The 27,856-nt window shown below is 37.8% G+C and overlaps 1 protein-coding gene across 1 annotated transcript; it reads left to right on the top strand.

Annotated features, from left to right (window-relative positions):
- Positions 1–27,569, top strand: LOC140945956 (dyslexia-associated protein KIAA0319-like protein). Its single transcript, XM_073395020.1, has 29 exons — positions 1–317; positions 406–699; positions 2,699–2,729; positions 4,335–4,385; positions 5,050–5,444; positions 5,953–6,338; positions 6,870–7,038; positions 7,798–7,833; positions 8,335–8,376; positions 11,019–11,123; positions 11,239–11,336; positions 12,175–12,268; positions 12,583–12,675; positions 13,923–14,067; positions 14,557–14,621; positions 16,392–16,492; positions 16,953–17,012; positions 17,136–17,300; positions 17,865–17,956; positions 18,617–18,765; positions 19,289–19,440; positions 19,967–20,105; positions 20,759–20,829; positions 21,044–21,135; positions 21,652–21,788; positions 22,085–22,207; positions 23,144–23,234; positions 25,664–25,758; positions 26,510–27,569. The coding sequence occupies exons 1-29, from the start codon at positions 236–238 to the stop codon at positions 26,638–26,640; spliced, it is 3,684 nt and encodes a 1,227-aa protein (XP_073251121.1). The 5' UTR covers positions 1–235; the 3' UTR covers positions 26,641–27,569.
- The last annotated feature ends 287 nt before the right edge of the window (positions 27,570–27,856 follow it).

The raw sequence follows: 27,856 nt of genomic DNA, 5'->3' as shown, positions 1-27,856 counted from the left end.
CTGGTTTCCGATCAAGATGGCGGACGCTTGTAAAAGGAAGTTGATCTACTGGAATTTTAAGCTGTGGAGTTAAATTCTCAAGTTGCAACTATGAGTATCATCTTAAAGGAAGCTATTAATCGGGTTCATGGTCATGCAACCGTTTTCTGGCGGAACTTAGCAACTTCATCGGTGAAAGAAATACAAGTTTAAATTCGAACGAAATCAGCTGACCAAGAAACAACACGGACAAGCAATGGCTTCCGGCGTGTGTGGGCTGTGTTGGGCTATACGACGTAGTAGTAGCCTGTCTTTATTATATTTATTTATATTCCTAGGTTAGTATGCATGTGTCTCAACGGAAAACCACTTATGGCTCGTTTTTCGAAGTGCCTATTACAAATCTGCGTTTGTCTATGTTTGCAGGGGTTGTATATTCGAATTCGAATGTCGACTTTAGAAAATGCGACAAGGATGGTCGAGAGTGGCGTAGAGCTACTCTACGCGGGGGAGCAGAAGCTGGAGATTTCTCTCTCCTACAAAGAACTGCAAGCATGAAAACCTGTAAACAACTGTGTTGTGCAAGTGATTCATGCGAGTTAGCGTTGCTTGTCAATGGGGGATGCTTCTCTGTTCAGTGCAGAAGCGCCCATGCGTGCATACCAGAGAACGTTAAGCGCTCTGGAGTTGTGGCTCCGAGAATTTTCGTGCGTAACATCGGTAAGTCAAGTTGTTGTCACTCTGGCTTAATGGTTATAGTATGAAAATTTGGATATGCTGCCAAAAAATGGGCCTGAAAGTAAACGTTCTGTTGATTGACTTCATAACTTGATGAACTGTGTCACTGTGAGCCTTTGCTTTTGAAGCTGCGGTATTTTCTCATTCTTATATTTACATTTTCCTCTTGAGCTCGCTCAATTGAGCACGTCGATTTTTTTAAAAAAATTAATCCTTTGTTGTTTCTTGAAGAACATTCTTGTTTCGCCATTGTTCCGTCCGACAATCTTGCATAGACGATTTGAGTCTACAGTTCAACCGATCGCGCGAAAATCGACCTGTTTATTAAGCTTATATTTGTATTTAACTTATTGTTTCCTAACCCCAGAACAGCTGGCCAAGTTTACAGAGCTTTTGTGCTTGTGTAGCTTGAAAGCAAATGCTCGAAAACCTTGACTGAACAAACCGATGAATTATTTATTTGTTGAAGAGTCTTCTAAGACTGTTTCGCTTATTAAGGCGTGCATAATCTGTCCTTGATTTCAGAAAATCTTACAGTTGTTTTAAGAATATTTATAGATAAGTGTAGGATTCATTAGTACACTGTACTTTGTAATTTCAAATAGGGCAATTCTTTGTTAATTGATTGTGGTATTCTATTGATAGCTTAAAGGAGGAGCTTGCTTAGCCATCTACATGTAGACATAATATATTTTTAAAACCCAGTCGATAAGATTATTATTCACTTTACAATGTACATCCTAAATTTTCCAAACCCTGCACATTGTGTTCCGATAAATTAATTTGGAAGGTGGGATTTTAATAACACATCATTCAATTAATTTCGTTCAAAAATTTATATTTGTTCTAATTTTCTTCAAATCGAATGGTGACTAATTGCACTGATTTGTAAATTGTGGTGTTAAGCTACCACTGTTAAAATCAATATTACAAATATTAAACTACATGATATAATCAAAATTCAACCCGTAATTAACATTATAAAATTTTGGACATTTTTATGGTAGTAACCTTACTATGCCTTGATTTAAAATCGGCCTTGGGTGGCTGGGGGTGGGGGAGGGAGGTATTACTCAAAACATTCCCTGAAATACCTTATTTATTCGAATAAACACCGGGGAGTTATTAAATTTTTGGCATTCCCAATGCGGCCTTCATATGAGGGCGACCTTTATTCAAGGGTGTTGTTTGGAAATCACTTTTCTTAAATCACGGACCACAGTTACTTAAATACAGTCAACTCTCGCCTTGCAGACACCCTGCTACAATGTATAACGGACGCCCCGACAATACAGACAGCAGTAAAAATCTTCATCAAAAACAAATTACAGAGATTTGACAGAAATAAACTCCCGCTATTATGGACTCTCACTAATTGGAACACTAACTTGAGGTCCCTACAGTGTCTGCTATAATGAGAGTTGACTGTATCATGTACTTTAAAGGTTCCAATGTCTTTGTTATTTTGCTGAGCTAGAATCGTAATTGTCTGGATGGTGTAGATTACCAAGTGGTACTGAGGTTTTTCTCATTATCCCCGAATATAGATGCAGCTTTCTTTTAATTAGGTGCAGCATTTATTTGAGGGCGGTGTTTATTGACAATTTTGCCTCAGTCTGCGGCGTTTAATCAAGGGTGGCTTTTATTCAAGGGCAGCATTAAATCAAATAAATACGGTAATCATGGCTGCCATGTTGTTATTACAAAAAGCAAAATTGCACAATGTACATGTATAGAATGATTAGTTCGCCTTTGAATGTCTTACTTTACCTTAACCCTACGGCTTGTTTAATAAACTTTTCCAAAAACAATCTTGAGCACTGGTGTATAAAAATTCCGCCGTTTTTTAATTATTGTCAACTCATTTATTGCTTATTATTTTTGGTTTCTCTGTATATAATTAAATTTGTTATACATGTACGTAACTATTTTACTTTACATGTGTATGAAATAACATGCAATGTTCTCTTCTAATCTTCAGCCAAGCTTTTAAAGAAAAGAGAGGAAGAAAGGTTTGTAAACTGTCACTTAGTTGTCTCATGAATGATTGAGTTGTAAATGACATGCATCAGACATCTGTCACTCTTAGGCTATGTTTACACTGTACAACTGTACCAGATAGCCTTTGCCCTGACACAAAAACCATACCAGATAGGGTTTCTGGTCACGCATAAGAATTGTGATTTCGACACAATTTCTGTAACAGAGCAAAGCTGCAAAGTGGAGAGTCACACATTGGATAGCTGTTCACACTGTACTGGATACCTTTTCTTGTGGGCATGAAAACCTTAGCTAACAGTCAACCAAGACTAGATAGCTAGGCCAGCTAGATTAAAATTATTATTCTCTGGGAATTAAAACTGGGCAAAATCTATCATTCCTGAAATATTTCAGGCCTCAATAAGGTCGATAATGCTATTCACTAGATAAATTTCCATCCAGAGGATAGCGCAACTGGTTTCCCTTATGCCATCCACTGGAAGGTGATTTATCAGCTGGATGGCGCTATCTACAGTGTCGCTTTTGAACAACCAGGGCCAGGTGTTCACAGTTTTCTGATTCCTTACTCCACAAACTACGGAAAGAAGGCGTACAGACCTGGCCCTAGTTGTTCAAATGATGAATAGCCCTATCCAACAGATAAATCACTTTCCAGTGGATAAGTAAACATGTAGTAGGGAAACCAATAATTGCATTATCCACTGAATAGTGATCAATATTTATCCTTTGGATAGCACTCCTCTATTTGATAGTACTATCTAATGATTGAACAACTGGAGCCTTTATATTAGCTTTTGGTGCTTATGATTCATAACATGAACAAGCATCAGTTGTGATTGATCAGTATTATTGACAGGCAACCATCAATTACTTACTGCTTACGTGCATGTGCATAATTTTCACCCAAATTATCCCAGGAATCCCTTGCCAAAAGCTTCAATCCATTTCTCTGTAGTTTATGGAGTGGCAAATTGAGTTTTATAATAATTAAAATTAATTATATTGACTGCTTGAAGTGTACCAACCTTTTTCCAAGGCAAGGGGAAACTGGGGAGGACCTCAGGTTCTCTCTCCAGTCCCCTCTAGCTTGTTCACTCTCTCTCCAGTCTCCCAATCAATCCTGATCATCCATTCTACTTTGTTTCCATTCAATTTTGACCTAAATTTTAATGCTAAATGTATTTTCCTTTGTTCAAAACTCTTTATCATTTATTACAATACCCAAAAGCAAAGAAAAACAATTGAATCTGAGGGTAAAAATTGAACCAGAGCATATTCGCACTCATTATCTGCTCACAGCACTGAATAAGAGGTGTTTCAATATTCATTAACAGAAATTCTTTTTTGCTCAGCAACTCTCCAAGTTAAAGTTTTTGCTTGGTCACCATTTGGCAACCAACTCTTTTGGTTTAGGGAGACTTTTTTGCAAATTATCAAGTTGCTAGCTCCAAAATATTAGGCACCATGGCAACCAAAATGGTTGCAACTTGGAATGGAGGGTTGCTTAGTATACAGTTTGCATTATTTTTCTTTTCTGTATAAGGTTATTAATGGCATCTGGCTTGAGGTTGAGCTACAGTGATGGTAATGCTTTTTCATTTTATTTCTTGCAACAGTAAAGGAGCATTAGATTTTGAAGCAGACAGGACACTTATTAGGGAGAAGCGGTAAGTTTTATTTTGATTCTTTCACTGTTTTTTGACAGATTTTTGTAAGTAAATAATTTGTTCCCTTGCAAAAAAAATTACAGAAAATGTAATGATGGTCATTAAAAATTTATAAGCATAATAGCACTGTGTTCATGCAGTATTCACATGGAAAAAAAGAAGATGCACATTGCTCTTACATGTCCATACTCTGCAAAGTTGATTAATGATCAAACCGGTCAGATTTTTATGATTTAAAATTCTCATCTGTGGCCTCTATACTTTCCCTATAGATGGGTTGGGGGGAGGTTGTCACAGTTGTACATTATCAGTTAAAGTCATTTTGTGTGACCATGTCCTTATTTTTGTGACCAATCAATGTATTGAAGTATCAGTATACATTTTAAAGAAGAAATTTGATTTTGATCACTTTAATACACCCGTAAGGGCTTAATGGTTATTAACCTCTTGGATAGTACACATGTTATGTGCAACAACTCACAGCAATGTTGAGATGTGTCAAACAGTCTTGACACTGTTTTTGTTTTGTTTTGTTTTGTTTTTGTAACAAATACTGTTGAGACCATCAATTCTTTGTCTGAAACATTAACGTTTTTATTGGGCACTCATTACACTGGAATAATCTATTAACTAATTTATGCATGTCTATTACTCCATTTTCCAGGCAAGCCAGCTGCCATCATTACCATGGTCATGTCTGCAGTAACTACTTAGATAAAACCAAACTGCTATACCTAAGCAAGAGTCCCAAAAAACTAGAAGAGAGTCTCAGAAGTCCTTTTAACCTGCTGAAACCACGACTTCTAGAACAGTGTGCAAAATACGCACTTAAAGCTATTTGTGTTAACACGTATCCTTACTGTTCGAGTTCGCACAAGCCAATTAAGCCAGTCAGACTTTGTAAAGAGGACTGTGAAGAGTTGGAAAGTACCATATGTGCATCTGATTTTAAAGTTGCAAGAGAGTTTAACTACTTAGCTGTTATTTTACCAAACTGTACTGTTCTACCACCAAAGGGATCTACTGGGGCAGAGGGATGCATACAATTGAATATTTCAGGTAAATACACAATTTGGTTACTAAAATTATGATCAGAATTAACATTTTAAAAGCACCATCAGGACTGCTTACTTGTCTTTGTTGACAGTTTACATGTCATTGTGCCCCAAGCCCCTGTTTCAAAGCAAGGCTAAGTGAAAAGCCAGTGATATGGGTGAAAATGAACTTTTTTTCTCATGCAAATAAAACTCATTTTTACAAGAACGGTTTTGCACTTACTTTGTAGCTTCATTTTGAAAGTGAAAGATTCTGGAACTCTTATTGAGTTGCCAAGACCCTTGCCCTTGGGCAAGTGAGCTTGAAAATTTAAGTCTCTATGTCCTTTTTGTACATGTATCAATGAGTAAACAGTTAGGTTTTACAATGCATGATGCGCTTTTTTGTTGAATGTGTCATGTACATCACTGCAAGTGAAGGTTGAAGGTATGGTAATGGGGGTGTAAAGGTAATGGCATACACAATTATTGTACTCAACTAGCTCTAATGTTTGTCTTTGTCATTTTGTCAGGATCAAAACGTAGTTCTAATGAAAATGCTGAGCCTAGTGAGAGTGAAGAGGCAGAAAAAGCAAAAGCATTAGATGCCGATAGTTCCAATGATCTCAAAGCTTTGTTTGGGCAACAAACAAGCACAAGCTCACCACTGCCAACAAAGCATGATTCTACACAGAAGGTGCCTATATCTAAACAGAGTTCAAAAGGCCAAACAGTGACAACAATGCCGATAAGTGCAAAAACAGATGAAAACCCAAACAGAAGCTTTCTTGAAGTGTCATTAGGGGATATAAAGCCTAGTGCTCCTGAACAAAATCAGATGTCATCCGCTGTTGATGTTGTTGGACCTGGCGCAACTTTTAAACCAAGTGTTTTAAATGATGAAGATAATGGAGCAAAGGTGGGTAAAAGATTGCTTTGCTCAAAGTTTACTGATTTGTTTAGTAGGCAAGTACATCAAGGCAGTGTTGTGCTATTAATTTTTGGTTGGTTTCCACTATTATAGCAGTAAGTCCTAATCGGAAGTGCAGAATATGTTATTTGGTAAAAATTGCATTTTGTATTTGACTTGGTCACATATGGTGAGAACTAGATTGACAGACTTCTGATGCACAAAAGAAAACAGCCAAACCTGTAATTTTATTACTGTTAACAGTGCCCTGGAGAAAGCATTATGAATGTTTTATTCATCCGCTTTTGCTTCCAACTTCAGCAACCTGGTTTTCTCTGGATACAATAGTTAGGTTCAAAAGATTATTGTGCGAATTTGATCAAATTAATTGTACAGTCCCACTCCCATGCACCCTGTCAGAGGCACTGCTTACAGTACGTGTATATACAGTGTCTTTGTCATTGTGTAAGCTCCTTACCGCTGTAGATATGATTAAGCTGTTTTCCTTTAACAACAGTGTATTGCTTGTTTAAACTGTAGGTTAATAATGTAACACTTCCATCTCCTGCCAGTTCAGTGGTATCTTCCATAGCAGAAGCTCCAACAATTCCCTTAAGTTTACCGACAATTGTAAACATCACACATGAAACTGAAGTTAACTTGGCACAGCAAGGCAATGCAACTTCTCTTCCACCTAATGTTTCAATGGGTAAGTTTCAAAAGGAGAAAATAAGATGTTGGCTGTTCAATACAATGTATTTCCTTACAAGAAAAAAGGAGAAGTGGAATACGATGAAACTCCGCCTTACGGCCACCTCAGTAATACAGTCACCTCATTATTACGACCACTTTTTTTGGCTGTCTGGCAAAAACCACCATACATTTCCTTGTAAAAAAAACCTCGTTAATATGGCCAAATTTTTTGGCCCATTGGTGACCGTATTATCAGGTTTCCACTGTACCCTGTTTAAAGTGTGTATAAAAAGAATTACATGTATAAGTATATAAGGTAACTTTTGAATTATTGTGTTTGTAATGTCACTGTTATGTACAACAAGGCCCTCTTAACAAGGCAAGTAATGTACGTCCCAAGTTTGAATTTTAATAATGATATTCTGTAATATCGCACCTCACTCGAATTTCAAAACACCTTGTTTTGTATACTCTGTAGTGAGGAAGAAGTCTGATGTCCCTGTCAGTATTTTACCATTGTATTTGTGCTTGTCTCCATTGCTGTTACAATTTCAACCCATCTTCGTGTCATTATTTTGTTGCCATATGTATGTATATTATGAAGTTGGTGTCATGTATGTCACTGTTTCAAGGTCATGTCGCTTGTTGAAATTTTACTAATGCAGCACAAAATTTATATTATTATAATTATTAAAAATATGAAAAAATTAACTTTTGGTCAATCAGCACAATGCACACTAATGATGATGTTAATGGTATGATTTTGAATTTGTAGGGCCTTCTACCGAAAAGAATGGCTCCCATTCTACAGGTCAGTTGATAATGATACTGATCATTTTCCTATTAAAACATTTGCTCAGTTGGAGAGTGCACACTCAATGGTTCAATTCCTTGACGTCCTAGCTTAAAAAGAAGGCCCTCGTGCAGTATACTATCAAATGCTTTAGAAAAATCTAAGAAGGCAATGTCAGTTGGCTTTCTGTTGTCGGGTGATTTAGTTCAATCGTTGAAGCAAGAAGGAAGCTCAGAAATTGTGTATCAGCCTGCCATGAAAGCAAACTGGTTTGGATTTTGGATCCTTGAAGTTATCTGGTAACCTAACTTTCCCCTAGCTTTCACTGTACTGGACACGGGCCAGGTTGCATAAAACCTTCTTAAGATAAGAGGGATCTTAACTTTTGTTCTGGAACAATACCTTATTGTTCTGAAATAATAGTTACAAGTTCTCTTAATCTTAAGATGGTTTTTGCCTGGTATTTTTTTGGTTTTGTCTTATCAGAATTCTTGTTTTCTTTTTTGTTTTTTTTTACAGAAACGACAACTTCGAAGCCCTTAATAAAGCCTTCATCTGGAGGTCAGTTCCAAAACATATACGTTATTGACCAAGCTTGTTCGGTCAAGATGGCTGGATATTGACCATGTTCTTTTTGCATTTTTATTTACCAAGACGAAGTCAAGTTCCATAAAAGCGCAAAAAGGAACAAGGCAAATATTCAGCCATCTTGACCAAACAAGCTTGGTCAATGAAGGATTTTATTGTACATGTACAAAAAGAGAACTTTAACTTGCATGATCAATGCGGGAAATCTCTTTGTCGGACAAACAGCCAAAAAAAGTTTATAGCGGAGTGTCCGCACGCACAAAGCGCATGCAGTGGAGCCCCATACCTAAAAGAGGGTTTACTCCAGGAACAAACCCCTCAACCCCTGATTGGTCAAATTTTTGACAGGTGAACTCATGCAGCATCTGGAAATTTGTTTGTCGACAGACTACTTGCCAGGAAACCTTTTTTCATTTCGGTTTGGTTTTAATATATAGACTTAGCCAGGGCTAAAAGCAAAGCTTTTGTAAATATTGATTTTTATAGTTTACGCAAACAAAATATAAAACTGTGTAATGCTAAGCGGCAATGGGAATTGAAATGTCCAAAACAAAACAGTAGGTCTAATTAGCAAAACAACAGCCTTGCACGTGCAACACAATTTTTTGTGCATTTCTTTGCGGTTGTTTTGCACCAATACAACATAAAACTTCCTAGTTACACATTTTATGAAGGAAAGGTTGTTCACTACTGCTCATTTTCTCCTTGGTGGGCACTAGCATTTCTCATTTTCTCACTGCCGCTATAAAATTGTCACGTTCCTCTTCCAACGAAATTGGTCCCCTTTATTTTTTTTTTTTATTTCTTGCTCTAGCTCTTTCTCTGTTATCCAGGTCAATGTAGACATTAACATTGAAAAAGAATGAATCGGCTTTGTTGTCATTGTTTCTTTTTCTCTCTAAATGTCCGGGTGACTATGCGATTTATCGCCAAAATGCATGGGTACTTGAAAGGTAAAATTTCACCTGGATTGACCTATAAACATTAACTGTGAACTGGGTGCAGCCAGAGTTTCATGAAAGACAAACAGCCTTAGGGGTGTGGTTGGTGGGGGGGGGGGGCAAGGTTAACGATGCACACATATGGGTAAGAATTCTTTTCCAATTTATATTTTTTTTTGTTTGTTTGTTTGTTTTAATATAAGTTAGGTATAAATTTTTGGGTTTGCTTAGGTTGAAGCTTATTCGTTTTAATTTTTTGGTTTTAAGTAATTAAAAGTATATAATATGACTGCTTCGCATTTGGCCTTGGCTAAATCTATATATATAACAACTATTCACCGAAGTGGAGGTCGGTAGTCTTGGATATTTACCGAACTGCGAAGCAGTGAGGTAAATATCCACGACTAGCCACCGACACTGAGGTGAATAATTGTTTTAGTATATACTAAAACAGTGAGATAATTGAGCACAAAAATGATGATTTTTAACTCAAATACTGTTGCCAACGATTACAATTTTGGCGCATAATGACCGGGCGGCTGCGGCCGTCGCTTTTTCTTGCCGACAATTAAAACTTTTGAAGGCATTTGTTTAGCTCTTGCGGGGAAATTTCTTCAAAAGGAGTTGTGAATTCTTTCTGTATTTAAAATCATTCTATAACAAAAGATTATTAAATTTAGTTTTAAGCTTATTTATGAACAACTCAACTAAATAAAGTAACACAAGACTTAAACTTAATTTGCATTTGTAAACAAAAAACTTTTTCACCGGTTTTATCGATAAATTCGTGTCAAAAAGACAAAGCATTAGCTGTTAAAACTTCCAATCCGAACTTCATCACCTTCTTTGTGTATTTCGGAAACAGCTTGCTTAATTAGTTGTGAAATTTCTTTGTTTGTTTACGGCAGCGAACCGGGAAGGCATTTTGCTCACAACGCGAGTTTGGCGTCGCTCGCTCGGAGGAACTGGAGGTGAATCAGTGAATAGTGCAGGATATTCACTGATTGAGTAGCCAATCTGAGCGCGCAAAAAACACTATCCACTGTTTTAGTATATACTAAAAACAATTATTGGATGAGGTTTTTGTGATATCCAGGATAATCAAGGTCGAAGTAAGTGTTATCGGCCGAGCCAAAGGCGAAGGCTGATAACACTTACCTCGACCTTGATTATTCCAGATATAATGAAAACCAAATCTAAAAATTGATTTATTATACATTGTTTTGAAATAAATAATGATAATTACACTGTTGCATGGAACCGATTAAATTTCGACATTGCTCAAGACTGGAAATAATGCATCGCGCTTGCAACCTACAGACTACTCAGTTATCTGCTAGCAGATAACTAACTAATCTGTACATGTAGGTGGCGCTGATTTCCAAAATTAACTGTAGGCTCTTAGCCAATGAGATGATAGACAGTGAGTAAAATGTGTAATAATAATTATTAGTTTCTACTGGATATAATACTTGTGAGAGGGTTCCATACAAATAGGACACTATTGTTCTGTGGTGGGAAGGCACTACATGTTCATACAAACACCACCCATTTTTGCAGAGTGGTTGGTGCTGTCTGTATACAGTGCATGTACATGTACGTGTAGTTATGACAACTAATTCTTTAATTCTTCTGAAGAGAAGCATGTATCATACTCTCTTTTTGGTTTTATAGCTCCACACCCATCTCTTCAAGTTTCTGCTGGAGACAATAAGGTGTTAACACTGCCTCTGAACACAATAAGCTTGTACGCCAGTGCATGGCCTAAAGAGACATCAGGTTTGTATAATGTTCCCATAATATACTGCACATTGTACTTCTACAGCTGCATTCTCCCCCCTCCTAATCTGGTCTTTTCACACTTGGCTAATAACTTGGCTGTTGTATTCATTAGAAAATCCTTATTCATACCATTGGCAGCAGATTTCTGCTCCAGAAGGTAGCCATGGGTATATGGAAGGACAAGATTCTAGAAGAGTTATACTCAGTCAGGTATGCATATCATTGTGAAGGTAATGTATCTGATTATTAATCTTAATGTAAGTTGTGTGTATGAAACATTAAAAGTTCTGAGAAACTCATGGAAAGTCTTTGTGCTTTCCAAAGCAAATTGGAATTTGATAATGTTAATAATAATATAATATAATAATAATAATAATAATAATAATAATAATGACAGTTAAAAATTTATAACACGTCTTCTTTGATCAAAAGGTAAAGGTGTAACAACTTATGCTTTGAATATTAAAATAAAAAAAAGCTAAAGTGAACATAGTAATTAAAGCTAAAAAGTAAACGATGCTAGTAGGTTGAAAACATTGCATATCAAAAGCTAGTCTAAAAAGATACATTTTAAGTAGAGATGTAAAATGTTCCAAATTGTCCTCAAGACGGATATAAAGGGGCAGATTGTTCCATAAGTTAAAGTCAGCAGATAAAAAGCACAATCCCCTAAAGTGTTGTGTTTTTTTGGAAAGAGAATAACCAGAGTTCCTGAAAGCAAACCTGTCACAGCACCCAAAACCCAAATCAACCCATGTACACTGTTTTGCATAGATTGGAGCTACCCTGGGCGATATTAGTAGGAGTGAAGTGCCCTTACCGCTGCCTCTCCCTTGTACACCAACCTGATCAGTACAGTGTATTAGTTAGTAAAGGGTAGCAAAATGTAACCAATTAGAGTGTACAGTATATTCTTTTGACTCCAACCTGATCAGTACAGTGTGTTAGTTAGCAAAGGGTAGCAAAATGTAACCAATGAGACTATACAGTGTATTCTTTGAGTGCCATAGGGGTGGAAACAAGCCCAATTTGTTTATTTTCTTTTCAGCTTGATCAATCAGGAGTCTATCAGTTTAAGGTCAAAGTTACAGGACAGAACCAAGCTTATGGATATGCCTTTATAAATGTCACTGTGCTGCCAGGTGAAACATTGTTTGTTGTTGGTGTTGTTGTTGTTGTGCTCTCCTGTAAAGTATGACAAAACAAACACTATGTTTTCAAAATCTATCAACATCGTTGTCCTTTTTCAAGAGCTGAATTGCTAGTTTTTCCTGTAAAAGTCACTATTTTGAGAGCTGAGCTGTCAAGTTACAAGCGTGTACGTCAATGTAATAGTTATGCCATGTTGTTGGATCTGTAATTGTAAGTCTTACATGAATAATTATTGTCCTCATTCATAACTATACAAAGACTCGTTTAAATACCTGTATTGAATTTATAATATTTTGTGTTTTAGCTCCTCGAGTGAACAAGCCACCTCGTGCTGACATTTCGCCTAAGGAACAAACCATCACTCTTCCTACCAATGAAGTAGTCCTTGATGGATCAAGTGAGTAGATGCAAACCCTGTATGTACAGGGCTCACAACCTGGCTCTCCAATGGGCATTTATATCACTAATTCACTGTCAACATCCAACCTCCCTCTTCTGCCTCTATGCATCATGTTTGAAATTCTGATACAAGTTGTGTGTATAAAGCCCATAACACAGAGTTCATCACTTAAATGCAGCAATTGTGTCTTGCGATGTAGGCATAGACATAATTTATTTACCCGCAAATAGCTGTCATAACTCATTAAAAGACTCGTGTGAAATAAAAATATTGGTCCAAAAGAAATACAAAAACACGTATTAAAGGGATAATTTGAAATATATACAAATTCTGGAATAATTATTTACATATTACAAATTACAATGATACATTAAGGAAAAAAACTCAAAGATATATAAAGTACTATAATAATTAAAAATCATTTACATATTTACTAGTCATAATGAGTATAAAAGGCATTTACAAAAGTCATCAAAGGAAAGGTTCAATCTTAAAAGTTGCAACTTCTGCTTGCAAATTGTTCCAGATTTGACTTAATATAAGATTGAAAGAATAACAGCCATGATGTTGAAAGGCTTCGTTGTTGCACCTTGAAGCCAGAGCCTCGCAAATCATACTTGTCACATTTCCGTATCTTAAAAAAGGGCTCTTGTATATTTAATATTCAAAATAACAAGGCTAATGATGATAAGAAAATTCTGCAGTATTCTAAGGATTGTATACCAGCTGTTTTTAAGGCGTCATCATAACAGTATGATTTATTAAATAATGTTCAGATTATATAGAAATTTGCGTCTCCCATTTTTGAATGGCCCTTCCCAACTCCAATTAGTAGAGGCTTGCAATTCTTGAAAGGAGGCAGGATAAATGCCTTGTATAGCAATGTTTATCTTGATATGAAAAATTGAGTCCACTGAACATTGTGGACCAAGACGAAGAGATGGGGTGTATTCTGTTGTACAAATTTGCAAAGATTTTTGATAGGTTTTCATTCAAGTCCATTTTCGACTTCAGCAAAACTATGTTAATGTCCAGTTCTCTTTTATTCTCCTTGGTTTTTTTTAATTATTATTATTCTTTTTAGCTAATTCAGAGACAATGTCACCCACTTTCTTTCACCATTTTGGGTTAAACAAGAAGGAAGTTCCACATATATCTAACTGCATCAATACTCATACGTTATATGACAAAGATCGTGCGAAATGTGCACAGAATTTAGTATTTTGATCCCCCCTCATTTGCAGAGAGTTCAGACGATGATAAAGTTACTCAGTACAAGTGGGAAGAAGTTAAAGGTCCTCTGAATGACAAGAATAAGATGATGAGCTCTGGAGGAGACTCGCCTGTGTTGCAGCTGAAGTCCCTTGTACCAGGAGTGTACACCTTTAAGTATGTCATGTAACTTTTATTTAACACTCTATTGAAAGGGCCAATTAAAGTGTAAAAAAGTACTGGGTATCCAAGCTTGGAAATAATGTTTCTTTTTTCACATGACTTGCTTGTATGACTGACCAGTAGCCCATTTCTTGAAAGTTCCAAAAATTACCTAGCCTAGAAAACTGTTTGCTTTGCACTCAGAATCAAAGTTTTAGCAGTCTTGAGCTTAAGTAACTCAATAAAACTTGCGTGTTTCTCTTAACAAGACAGGAATGGACTCATAAGAGGATTAGAACTGGTGCTATTATTTTGTCAGCTTGCTTTAACGATATGGTTCCAGGCGTGTAAGGTTTAGGGATGTTCGAGATGTAGTCCTCAGATCACCATTTTAGGCAGACAAAACTAGATAAGTAGTCAGTTACAGGGGGTAACTATTTGTATTTGGGAGTATCGGTCATCCATCTGACCACGACTGACTAGGTGTTTAAATTGCATTCACAGGTTAACTGTTACTGACTCAGATGGTGAATCAGATTCCACTACTGCAACAGTGACTGTCAATGATGGTGAGGAATTGTTGATAAATCCTTAACAATATTTCCCACTCACTTAGAAGATTTGGAAATCTTAAGGGCAAACCACCTGACTTGTTGACAAACGATGAGAGACGAACTAGGTCTTTGAACACTATCTAGTAGGCGAAGATTTTTTTCATCTTCAGCTAGTGTTCAAAATTGTTAACAATCAGCCCTGTCCTACGCAACTTCATAATTATATGACCTTTAGATCCGAATGCCATGGTAGAACTTTAAGAAATAGACGAGAAATTCATCTGCCTAAAGTCAAATCCAGTATTGGCCAGTGTACCTTTTAATTCACTGGAGCAAAGGATTGGAACGAGTTACCTAATGAATTACTGGTTGATGGCCTAACATTAGGATCTTTTAAAAGTATTTGCAAAAACAAGACAAAATACAGCAGAAATGTACCTTGTAGATTAGTTCATTTTAATTTTTTAACACCTTTTTTGTTGTAAATATTAGTCTCTCTGCTTTTTTACTATGTACTATTGTTTTTTTCTTTTTAATCTTGAAATATTTTATTACTGTACATAAGTTTATACCAGCTGTTTTTTCGTACTCAGTTGGTCTATTTTTTGCAGTATAAATAAAGTATTTATTATTATTATTATTGTTATTATTATTATTACAGTCAAACCAGGTCAAGCGTACCCCCCAAATATACATGAATGAATTTATTATTCAAAAGTTGAATCCGTTGCTAGTTGTAGATTTCAGATTGATCTCTGAATTCTTGCATGTGTAATGAGCCGTGAATTCACACGCGAGGCAGTTATGAAATTTCTACCAGCTCCATTTTCCTGAAATTGATGTAAATGTCTTCTAAGAAGCTTAATCCATTCAAAGATTTCCAATCTGACCAAATACAGAGAAGTTCTCGTAAAATATTCACTGCTCATTAGGCATGCAGAAATGCCGCTTTGAATTTGACACCAGTTACGGGAAGGACTAACGGATTCATTTTTCAAATAATCAATTCATTAATAGAATCTTGGGGGATACGCTTGACTTGGTTTGACTGTAATGGTAACAACACAATCTTGGACATTGGAGTGTACAGTATCTGCAATCCTGAACATGATCAGTTAACCCTTTAAGCCCTAAGAGTGATCAGCATCAAATTTCTCCTTGTAATATTGACGCTTTGCAAAACAGAGTGGTGATGAGAATTACAGACGTGATCACACAGGATGAAATTGCTTGATATTTTATCAACTTCTCCCTACTACTTCTGTAGGAAATGAATAGGAGCAACAAATAAGAATTCAAATTTTGATCTTGGGGTTTAAAGGGTTAATCAGAAGATGTATCACCATTTTTCTTATCTAATTGGAAATAATAAAAACTTTTTATCCACCTTTTGTGTCAGGACGTTAGCATACACTGTACATACCAGGCGTTAGATTCCTATTAGGTTGTAGAGTATCCCGAATTTTTTAGTTACCATTGCATCCTCATTCTTAAATTCAAACTAGAACTAGCCTGTTCCAGGCGTTCAGATTGTGGGGACAGCACAAGGAGATGAGAGCACCTGGAGCAGGCTAAGCTAGAACTTCTCCTCTTCTTTCCAATTATTTTATCGTAATAAACAAATTTACATTTTAGATGCACTTTTGTGCCAGAGAATGTCTTCCATAGGGACATGATGAGGTTATTTTGCTTATACTGTAGAATGTTTCCTATGAGTCTAGCTGGAGTTGAAGAGCTTTTGGCTTCACAAGTTTTGCGCACTCTTTCTTTTTATTTTCTTAACAGAGAAAGATTACCCACCTGTGGCACGTGCAGGGAATGATGTGGTGATTGTACTCCCAGTGGATCACGTTGTTCTCTATGGAAATGGTAGCACTGATGACAAGGTACAAAAAGGACCAATTCTTGTTGGTTTTGCTGTCCGGAGGTCGACTTTCTTCTTTGCTTCTAAATCTTTACTAGCCCTTATTACAAGTGGCTTTGCAATGATAGGAAGAGCCAACGTGGTATCCTCAGTCAACCGCTGAGCTCGTTTACAGATTTTGTATGGCTCGGCAATGATAGGAAGAATCAATATAATACCACGAGCTAGTCTCATGCATCAAACGTTTATCACTTTGCAATGGTAGGAGAAGCCCTTGTAATAACATAAGCCAACTTCTTGTACCTCATTTTTGTACAATGTCTTTACAATGGTACTACATGTAGGAGTCAACGTGTTTTATGGTAGAATGGTGCAACTCAAACATCAATTTTCTATTCATAATTTGGCTGCTCCGCCCTTTTTACAGCGTTAACACTTCTAAAAGCTTTTAAGTGAAACATTTTGTTGTCATACATTTTCAGGGTATTGTGAGTTATGAGTGGAGCAAGACACCATCTAGTCCAGCAGTAGGGGATATGCAGGTTAGTACAACAGGTTTAACCGGTTTAACCCGAGGAATTTCTTGGGAATTTGGAATTTATAGATGACCCTGGGGCAGCTCATTTTTGTTTGTTAACGTACTCAAAAATGACTTTGTTTTTTAGGGCACAAGTTCCCCTATTCTGAAGGTGTCCAACATGGTTGTGGGGGACTACACGTTTCTATTGAAAGTGACAGATACAGGAGGACAGACTGCCAGCTCCAGTGTCACCGTCGTAGTTCAACCAGAGAAGAATGCCCCTCCGGTGGCAGTAGCTGGCTCTGATAAGGTCAGTTTAGTTACCTTTTAGGTGGAGTTCAACTATTGTGTAATTTAAATTTTACTCGCTTAATAAAATAGAGACAATGTATGGAAAATTTGAAAGTTGAACCTTGCTCCACATTAACGTTTACATGCGACCTTTCATACATTCACGCCCCTATTTTATTTACGCATGTAAAAAGTACGCGAGGGTGCTTACTTAACTTTCTCAGCTAAACTAATAAACTTTTCTAAGAATCAATACGTTGCTGTGCATTGTTCGGACAAAGAACATTCAGGCTATGTTGTCGTTATACCGCGGTGGCATACATATAGGGGTAACTATTTCGTTAATCCCCGTTTCCTTTCTATTTGAAATTTCAATTCTTAAGAGCGAAACCTTGGTACGTTAACAACTGTGTACATCCTGCCAAAAGTTCTGAAAACTTTGACAACAGTTACATGGTGCAAATACGTACCATTGGATTCTATGTCTTTGATATTGCTTCCTACATTTGTACAAATTTTGTAGTGGTCGGAAAACCTGTAAACGTTTCACGTTGTCGGTTTGTATTCGTATTATTTGTTGTAGGATTTGGTTTACCCAGATGACTCAACAGTTCTTGATGCTTCAGCAAGTCATGATGACCAAAAAATTGTGAAATACCACTGGGAACAGCTGAGGTAACCTTGCCTTTCTACGTTATTTTTTTTATTATATTATAAAATATTTTCTTTTGTTTTTTTGTCACTTTTTTGATCACTCAACAAAATTCAAAATTTTTGTCACGCTCGCCAGCTTTGGATTCTTCATGATGTTTTTCTACTTAATGGCACCTAGGACTGGGTTTCACATACATTTTTGTTTGGAAAAAACTAAATTGTAGCACAACCTTCTTAATCTTTTCATTGCCACACTTATGGTCACACATAGGTCTCTAATGAGTTTTTAGAATGAATCGGCTGCACGTAATGCATGCAGTTGTTTTAAGACTGTTTTTCTTAATTTGATTTAAATGTCCAGTACACCCCAGACAATCAGTATATCTCCCGTGACCGTCAAATGAAAATTTTCCAGCGTCGTAAACGTTCTTTTGAGTCTCAAAAAATTACCTCTTCAGCGTTAAAACCCAAGTCTTTCGATCACACTTCTTCACGTGCAAAATTCAGTTGAACCTCTCCAGAACGGCCATCTTGGGAAAAGGAGAAAGTGGCCTTTTTAGCGAGATGGCCATTGTAGAGAGGTTTAAACAAGAGGCAATGTATGGAGTGTCTGCCCAAAAAAAGTGGCCGTTAGTGGAGGTTCGACTGTATTTCTTCAATATTTTCCTTTATATCTTGCAGTGGCCCACATCAGGCTGAGATGTCAGGAGTTGATGATAAAGTCGTGACAGTCAATAAACTCCTGGAAGGGAATTATGTTTTCAAACTCACCGTAACAGATGACAAAGGGCTTACTGGAAGTGATACAGTAGCAGTGAACGTTAAGAAAGGTACACTACGCAGCAACCAGTAAGATAAACGTCGGGACAGACAAGGCGACAAGTTCCTGCAACACGTCGCGTTAACAAGTCACTCCTTGTGTAAAGGCGGGAAGACAAGTTGCGGGACACGTTGCAGCAGTACCCTTTGTGTTCTGGAGAATCTTTGTGAAAATTTTTCTCCGCAACAGTATTCTGTTGCCGCAACAGGTCGCTCAAATCGAATCTGATTTGATGCGGCTTGTTGCGGAAACAAAGATTTTCACAAAAGTGCTCCGGTACACAGGAAGCGCTGGGAGTTGTCGCCTTGACATGTTGTACAAACTTGTCGCCTAGTGTTTTTCCTTATCCTTTGGTCGTGAAGAGTAAACGAATACGATAATTGGCCGTGTCCAGTAGCTCTTGTCAATATGTCAGTGGTGAGTTGCTAAGTAAGTCCAATCACATTCTGTTGTCACAGTTTGATCTGGCTGTAACGAGAATGGAACAGCACTTACAAGGTTATACAAGTTCTTTTTGCTGTTGATTTTTTCAGATATAAATAAGCCGCCCACTGCTAATTCCGGTCCAGATGTCGTTGTTTATTTGCCGAACAGAGCTGCTGAATTGGTGGGATCCAGCTCATATGACGATCATGGCATCGTCGAGTATGAGTGGACACGTGACCCCAAGAGTCCTGCGGCTGGGGTAAGTTGAAGCTTTACGCCCAATTCACACCGAAGCTTAAATATGTTTAAAAGTTGTTTAGTTAAACATGGTTTTAATTTGTTTCCTTCGTAAAAACTGCTAACTGAGTTAAGTCGAATGCAAGTTTAGTGAAAATTACAAAACATGTTGAATTTTATTTGAATCCTGTGTGAAACCCTGTGTTCCAGTTTTCCGTGTCTGGTTTTCATGTTTAGATAAAGTTTTATATCGCCGCACGTCAACCAGAAGTAAGTCCTTTTCACTTTTAATATGTCTTGATGCTACCAAATTTCTGTTGACAAGTGTCTTTACTCTTACAGGGACGACTGCCTAAAAATTGGGCTAAACCAATGCCCAAGAATGGAAAAAGTTTACTTCCGGTCGACATGTGTGACTTTATCCTCGAATCCGCCAAACTTAATTTTTCCTTTTTGACCTAAATCTAGAGATAATTCATGTACAGATGTAGACCGTGGTTTTGACATTTGTTGGTCCTTATGTTTTGTATGTCTTTCGCTCATTTCAGGATGTAATCAATAACAGCGACCATCAAGCGGTACTGCGACTGTCTAATCTTGTGGAAGGAATGTACAAGTTTAAGCTTACAGTGGCTGATGGGAAGGGCCTCAAGGGAACTGATGACGTATTACTAACTGTCAAGGAAGGTATGTGAGCCATACTATCACCATCAGCACTGAATGAAGATGATGGTGAACTGCGGAAATGCAAATTGGAATAATGATATGATCGTCGCAGTGGTAATTGCAATTTAAGCAATTGCAAATTAACCCGAAAAGAAAAATTTCGGGACTTCAACGGGATTCGAACGCATGGCCCATCACCACTGTTATTTGCACCTCTACCACCCAACCCCTGCCATCCACCACTCCACCCCTGACATGATTACTTTGTACACCACTACTACCATTGTACTTCTGCCACCCCACCCTCACTACCATCACCAACTCCATAACCACTATGTCATCATCATCACCACCACCACCACTACCACCATGGTCATTATCAACCCTATTTAGTGTGGCAAGTTTCGCATGCAACTGTAACTAAAAGACCAGATTTCCTTTTTAGTTTCTTTTAGATAGTTTTACATCCTAAACCCATTCTCCCGAGGCTGTTTGTGTAACATAATTACGCTTCTACCTTCGTAGTTGAGTACCCTTAATCCTCAAAATTAAAAAACAGACTTTCTTTCCCTGTTTGCTTTACTCATCCCAGAGAAGGAGCAGAAGGGATATGGTTAAAGTGGTTAAACAAGGTAATTTTTGTTGATTTTGTTCTCCAATACCTTGCGTTTCAGATGAAAACAGTGGTCACCTTGTGGAATTGTACCTTGATGTGGATATTACCAAATTCACTGAGGAAAATAAGGTAACTTAACGAATAAAGCATGGAACTTAATATTGAAGTACTTGGATTGCGGTCAATTAGAATCACTGTGTTCATATAACCAGTACACATTGATTCCAACCTCTCATGAACGACCGCATATCCAAAATACCAAATGTTGGTTTTCCCAATAAAATCACTAATCGAAACTTCTTTTTACAATAATAGAACGATGTAGTTGTTGTCTTTTGAACAGGAGCAGTTGATTCGTAAGCTGGCAGTTATTCTTGATGTTCAGGACGAAGACATCATAGTTGAACATCTCAAAGAAGCTGGTGTAGGCCACAGGTATTCCAGATTACTAGCACTGAAGCGCAGGCGACCCAGTTGGAGTAGGTTTAGAACAGTAGCCTTGCAGGTCTTCAGAACCTCTAATTTAACTGGACCCCTATGGGTCGCCGCTCTTTTGTTTTCGCGCTAGGTACCATTGTTAACTTTCTTTGTTTATTGTTTTCCAAACCGGTTGCAAAGCAATCCCGTGAGGTCTTCCGAGAGCTGCAAGATCGCCCATTTAGAAGGGGGACAATCGGCGACAAAACTGTTGTCCTAAAATAGACCACCTTCGGAAAACAAAATAATCCACACCCCTGTCCCTCCCTTCCATTCAAAGTTGGGTGTGTTTTTGTTTCCTTCAGGTAGCTCGAAAAACGGCACAACATTGAATTGAGGGGATGGGGACGAAAAGTTCAATTTTCCCCTTTTGAAGTCGGCAAAACATCAGAAAAGCCCATCAATAGAGCAAAGTGTTTCAAATAATTTTATCGCCTGTTGAAAACCTGATTGAATTATCTGTTTTTTCAACAGCCTGATGGTGGTGTTTTACGTAAAGAACAAAGTATCAGGAGCTAGGGATGGCTATGAAGTAGCTGGACTACTAAAGGAAAAGATCGGAAATGAGGAAGGCTTCTTTGAATTTGGACTGTTAAAGGTTGAACCTTACAGTAAGTATTTGTATAGCCTGCATAACAGGTGTTATTTTTTTCAGGTTTTTCAAGCGAACGAAGGCAAGCGCGAAGCGAGCGAAGAGCACCAGACACGCGCGACGGGGGAAGGCGTTATTTTTTCTGACCGTCCTCCGTCGCGCGTGTCCGGCGCTCCTCGCTCGCTTCGCGCTTGCCTTCGTTCGCCCGAGAAAGGTGAAAAAATTACGCCTGTTATGCAGACTACGTAGTATTTGTACCTTAACAGTGCTTCTTGTGTTTATCCGCGTGTTATAAATTGCTTTTTTTGCTTTTAGTTTGCAGGAATAACTGTTCAGGGCACGGCTACTGTGATCGTCACACTAAAATGTGCGTCTGCGAAAGCTTCTGGATGCAGGACTTTCTCAAGGTCCACTTCGGAACAAAGGAGAGCAACTGTGGTAAGCGCTCAATCTTCTATGTCTTCCCGGACATGGGGGAATCAAATGCGTATATAAAAAGAGAACAACGAAGCTTTCAGAGCGAGTTGTTAAACTAGCCTGAGAAACCGCCGACATTTTAGTGGCGCCATCACTTGTTTCCCCGCCAAATGACGTCTGAGGAACGACTTCAGAAATTCCATACTGATGACCTTTGCTTCCCAGATCTGAGCCTCTGATTGGTTTAAGTAAATTTCCCAAGCGACGCGACCAATCAGAAGCACTACCCAGATCTGGGTTGTGGTACGTCATTAGTATAGTATTGCTGCGTTCATTCCTCAGACGTCATTTGGCGGGGGAAACCAGTGGTGTCATTACAAAATGTCAGCTGTTTTCCCTGGCTAGTCGCTTAATTAGCTAACAAAACAACAAATGAATGAACCAAACAATGTTTTCAATCCTCAAAATAATAGCAGGGATGTTGTCTTAGGGAGACAAGTGGAGGTTTCTGAGAGCTACTTTACTACATTTTAAGCAATCTGTTTGTACTTGTCTATATTTTGTCCATTTTGTTTCGTTTGTTTTTATTGTGTTAGCTTACTATATCAGCTCTTGAAACGTGCGGTTTTTATCCAGTTTAAGGGCACGTCAAGGCAATTTTCTCCAGTCCCAAGTTTCCTGTTGCTATCTGTAGGCTCAGAAAAATCTTCTACAATAAACTTAGTATATTCAATCGACAACAGAGCTACCAGAGACTCTTTGCGTTTCGCTTGTTTTCAGTATATAAGCGAAACAATTTTTTTCCAAAACTTCTACGTAATAATAAGTATTATACAAAAATTTTGTCAGAGGTTTCATTTGAGTGGTAACATCACAGGATTTCGTTTTTAAAAGTTAGGTTATCAAGTCATCCCGCCATAACTTGGTCTTTAAGTGAAGTGATTGTCTTACTTTCAGATTGGAGTATTCTCTATGTAACTGTAATTATATTCGGTATCATCATGGCTGTTGGCGGGTTAGTGTGGGCCATATGTTTCTGTATGGGAAGGTAAGAGCAATAGACTAAATTACTTGTATTTTTCTACTTAATACAGCACTGGCGTGTTGCATCAAAACTCTGTAACGACTGTCGGTTTGCCGAATACAGGGCTGTCACTAAGGGTCGGAGGCCGGGAATTCCTCTCGGCCACTTGACTATGTTCCATGCTTATCTTTAGACTGGGTACAAGTCGGCCTCTCATAAGTTCTTAAAAGGGAGCGAAGCGAACTTCAATGCATGAGGTCGCGCAGCGAACGAGCGAGCGACGAAGTCTCGAAGCCGAATTGTTTTGAATCATATTATAAATTCACGCGGGAAAAAGGGATTGACATATGCTGTGTCGGGAGAGGCGTGAAATATCACTCACTGTCCCATTGGTCAATTGTCATGATGTCACCAGTAGAAAATTCTACCGGTGAATTTCGCGCCAAACAGGTAAAACGGCATAACCAACCAGGAAAAAAAGGACTTTTCGAAAGTCTAGCTTATCATCACAGGGAACAAAACGGAAGCAAAACCAAAATCTGAACTTCTTAGCTGTTCAATGCCCCGCCTACTAATTGCATACACGCTGCAGCTTGAAATCGTGGCGATAGCCCTGAGAGAGTACTTACAGTTAGACGACTTTATAGAGTAAGAAATAAGACAAGAGTAAATATATTGATAATTTGGTGTATTTAGGGGCTACTATACAATAAACACAAGCGAGTGCGATCAGCTTTTCTTTCTTTTCTATTTTTAGCCAACTTCTGATTTAGTGTTCATCAAACAAATTCATCAAACAAAGAAACTGTTTGCTCAACAAAAAGTTGTTAGTAAATTGTGATTCGTACCCTGATTGTAAAAAAAAAAATTATGCTTTCCCAAACTTTTAAGTATCTGAGAGTAAAGGTTACACTGGTAAAGAAACTTTCTTCTTCGGCTATTCTGAAGTTACTTCATAATAGCTAATATAAGAACATCATCTACGAATGCATACTTATCATTCCTACTGCCTGCAACCGACAACAGGTTCTCAACCTTATAAATTCATGTACGGCTGTGTGTGTTGAAGACATATCATGGCCACTATACGACTGCGTCCCACAATCACCCAACCCAAGCGTGCGTACCTTAGGTCGTGCGAGTCTTAGGTAAACTGTGGTCACTGTGTACGTTACTGATCTTCTGCACTATTAATCGAACTACATGCATTTTGCTCTCTGCCACTCAACTGTCCGTTAAGAATCCTAAAGCGCAGAATGTATAGCTTTAACTCTATCTCAGCCCCAAATACTTCCTTAAGGGTATACTCTCATGTTTTCCTTCCATTCTCGACTTTTCTTTTCTGTGCTCTACCGTTCTTTCTGTCTGTAGACTCCGTGGTAAGAAGTTAGTAGTCTCTGTTAACGCTCCTTCGACAGAAGACACCTCTTCTACTGACTATAGGTATTGTATGTCTAATGAGTTGCATGTCCAATCCCTCCTTCCGTTTTCACTTTCAAATTGCCTTTTCCAAATTCGAAGTTTTATTCTATTATTATTATTATTATTATTATTATTATTATTATTATTATTATTATTATTATTATTGTTATTATTATTATTATTATTATTATTATTATTATTATTATTATTATAATATTACTATTTTTTAACCCATGTCTATCCTTCTGTCTAATTCTCAGTAGAAGTTCCTAGTAGTTTCTTTATAGCTATGAAATAAATATTTTGTCTCATTTCTGGACATGCTATTTTCCTAGTTTGCTTTCCAGGCTTTCCTCTAACGGCAAATTACAAGTAGCTCTTACCCTATACACGATCGAATTTTTATATTGTCTTGCATCTTTTCCGTTTCCAGTGTTTACTAGGGAGTATGCTTCAATTTTTTGTTATGATATGAAGACAATAAAGTCCTTGTACCTTTATAACCCTTTGGGCAAGTGGAATTATCCAGCATTTACTTCCCCGTTTTCGTTGATTCTCTTCAACTAATTCCACGTCACGGTCTGTTAAAGTGACGACTTGTTACACCATTTCTTTTTCTTTTTCTTTATTTTTGACACTTTTTTGTCACTATGGTATTCTTCAGTGTTCCTCCATAGTTCTTTTGATTTATCTCATTGTTGTGTTCTTATTTATCACTTCCTTAACTTGTGTTGTTCCTCTCTTTTCTGCGCGTTGTTTACCACTCATCTTTCCATAATGTGCTCTTGCTTTAGCCACATTAATTCTTTTGATTTTAACTTCTTTGTTTGCTTTCCACTGCCTGAGGTAAGGAAGCATTGGATTTAATCACGAAGCACCAACTATTCTCCCGTTTCCATTTTTGGACCATGCTTTACGACTTCCATCTTTCATAAGGCGGATTTTATGTTGTCTTATCTACAAAATGTGCAGCTTTTTGCACGACTTTCGGCGACCGTTATGACGATTGACAACTTATAACGTTTTTTTAGGAGACGCGTGCGTGGAAAGAGACGTCATCATCGGTACGCTGTTATTGATGAGGATGATGACAAACTGGAGAGTATGGAAATGCTTCCCAAAGGAGGTGATTGTAGTCTTTGTGCATACGTCAATTTCAGTGGCAATACTGTGTACTCCTTAATGGGTTTACTGTAATGCATGAATCAGCTAGCGAGCAAATGAAGGGAATCCTGCCACCCGAGCTGGCCAATGCCCGTATTTCCCGCGTTAGCCTCTCTTTTTGGCCTTGTATTTAATCCTTTATTCGGTGAAGGTGGCTGAATATTGGCCTCGTTCTTTTTGCATTTAATTAACTTCGACTCCGTCTTGGTCCATAAAAACACCGAAAAGAACATGGCTAATACCCAGTCATCTTGACTTCTCGGTTGGCCAGTAACGAATATTTATTGGGGCAACTAACCAAACTCATTAGCTGTACCATAGCCATCCTTAGTTAGCCGTTCAACATTCCTGGGCGTGAGGGGGCGATGCAAGGTAGCTCTTCTTGGAACTTGTCGCACAAAATTTGGGAAAAAGGAGAAATAACCGGATGTGACTTGTTTTATTCTTCAACTTAGATGCGCGAAAAGGTTTTGTTTATCTGCGTTACGTTGGCTTGTCTTTTTGCGTGTTAACTATTTTTTTCGATCTTTCCAGTCAATACAAACTGACCAAATTTTTCATAAGTGCAGAGAGCGTAACAAACCAAAACGCAACCAAAACCGTGCTCTTAGAATTGGTTCGAACATTTCTTCTGTTAACAGAGATATTCCATGCTATCTAGAAAACTAATATTGAACCAACGTTTAAACGCAATGTGATTGAATTCTTTGCAGGAAAATACTTGAGCACTAGTTTGATTCTAAGCGACACGGATGATGACAGCGATGATGAATCCACAGTATTTGAAGTTAAGAAAAGATCCATGAACGGCTCTGTAAATGGCTATATTAGGAAGGACACGTGATGTGACGTTCGATATGACGCAATATCGCGCGTGACTTCACGTGAATACACCAAGCAGCTGCAGGCCCACTCTTTTGTACCTCACACGAGTATGTCACGTGACTCACGATAAGCTGCTTCGGTGGCAGAGTCCTAAAGAGGCCAATTATTCGAGGGCAGAGTCTTCTTACGTCAAATTTACGTAAAATATAGTTGTTAAAATGAAGGGTCCAATTTTATACTTAGCTACAGTAGAGCCATAAGAATTGGTGGAATCATAAGTGATGTATTGACTAGACTCTTGCTATTTTATGACGTCAGTCAGTAATGAAGTGAGACAACTTCGAAAATGTCTACATTTTTAATTATACTTGGCCATTGATAGTACGTTAGGGTTGTTCGTGTATGCATTTTCTTCAGCGGCGGTCATGTGGAATACTTTAGGAGCTGTTGACTATCGCGAGGACTGGGATCAAGTGGTCTTTTGTGCTACAGTTGAGGGCCTTGATTATAACAAGAAATTTTAATGTAATAATGACGCACCATTGACCAAGACTTGAAACACAAAAGATTTACGTTGACGGAAACTATCACCGCTAGTCAAGGGTGCTTCACATTATGACTGAACAAAATGAATTACTGTCTCTTGCGAAAGATGTGAAGAATCTTTTCACGATACCGCGAACAATGTGAGAAGTGCAACTACGAAAAATTTGTATGTTTTTACTGGAAGTTTCGAGAAAACCTCTTTTGCAGAATACTACAAATGGGGTTCAATTCCCTCAATGAATTAAACAAATACAATTTTCATATAAATTATTTATAATTTCCTTTGGGTTTTGCCAGGGAAATTGGTAAGCTGATTGTGCAGTTAGCTTATTTTCAGTAAACAGTAACAATGTTATTGAGAAATAGGCCAAGCAAAGATATTAAATGGAGATTTTTATAATAGTTTCTTTTCTTATTCCCTTTCTCATTCTTTGTTTTTTCATCTTCTTTTTAGAACTGCTACCTAAAATGTTTTTACTGTCCTCGTTCCCATGGCCTCTATCCTTTCTTTGGTCTTGTCTCGTACCAAATCTCTAGCGCGCGACTGATTGCGCGCCATTCCTAATCTTGGGATTCCCATGGTACCTGGTTTTGCTTTACCAATCAGGGGTGACCTTTTCAGGAAACGTCTGCGTTGTCGGCGCCATTTACAGTTACGTCATAATGGAGTTTTGTGGACATCTTTATCT

Source organism: Porites lutea, chromosome 8, assembly GCF_958299795.1.
Source record: "Porites lutea chromosome 8, jaPorLute2.1, whole genome shotgun sequence".
NCBI classification, from domain to species: Eukaryota; Metazoa; Cnidaria; class Anthozoa; order Scleractinia; family Poritidae; genus Porites; species Porites lutea.
Note: the sequence above shows the minus strand (reverse complement) of the source record. Positions and strands in the feature narration are given on the sequence as shown.

Coding starts and splice junctions, on each gene's coding strand:
- LOC140945956 (XM_073395020.1), top strand. CDS start 236: ATGGCTTCCGGCGTGTGTGGGCTGTGTTGGGCTATACGACGTAGTAGT. Junction 12,269..12,582: donor AAATGTCACTGTGCTGCCAG/GTGAAACATTGT, acceptor TTTGTGTTTTAG/CTCCTCGAGTGAACAAGCCA. Junction 14,068..14,556: donor CCAGGAGTGTACACCTTTAA/GTATGTCATGTA, acceptor TTGCATTCACAG/GTTAACTGTTACTGACTCAG.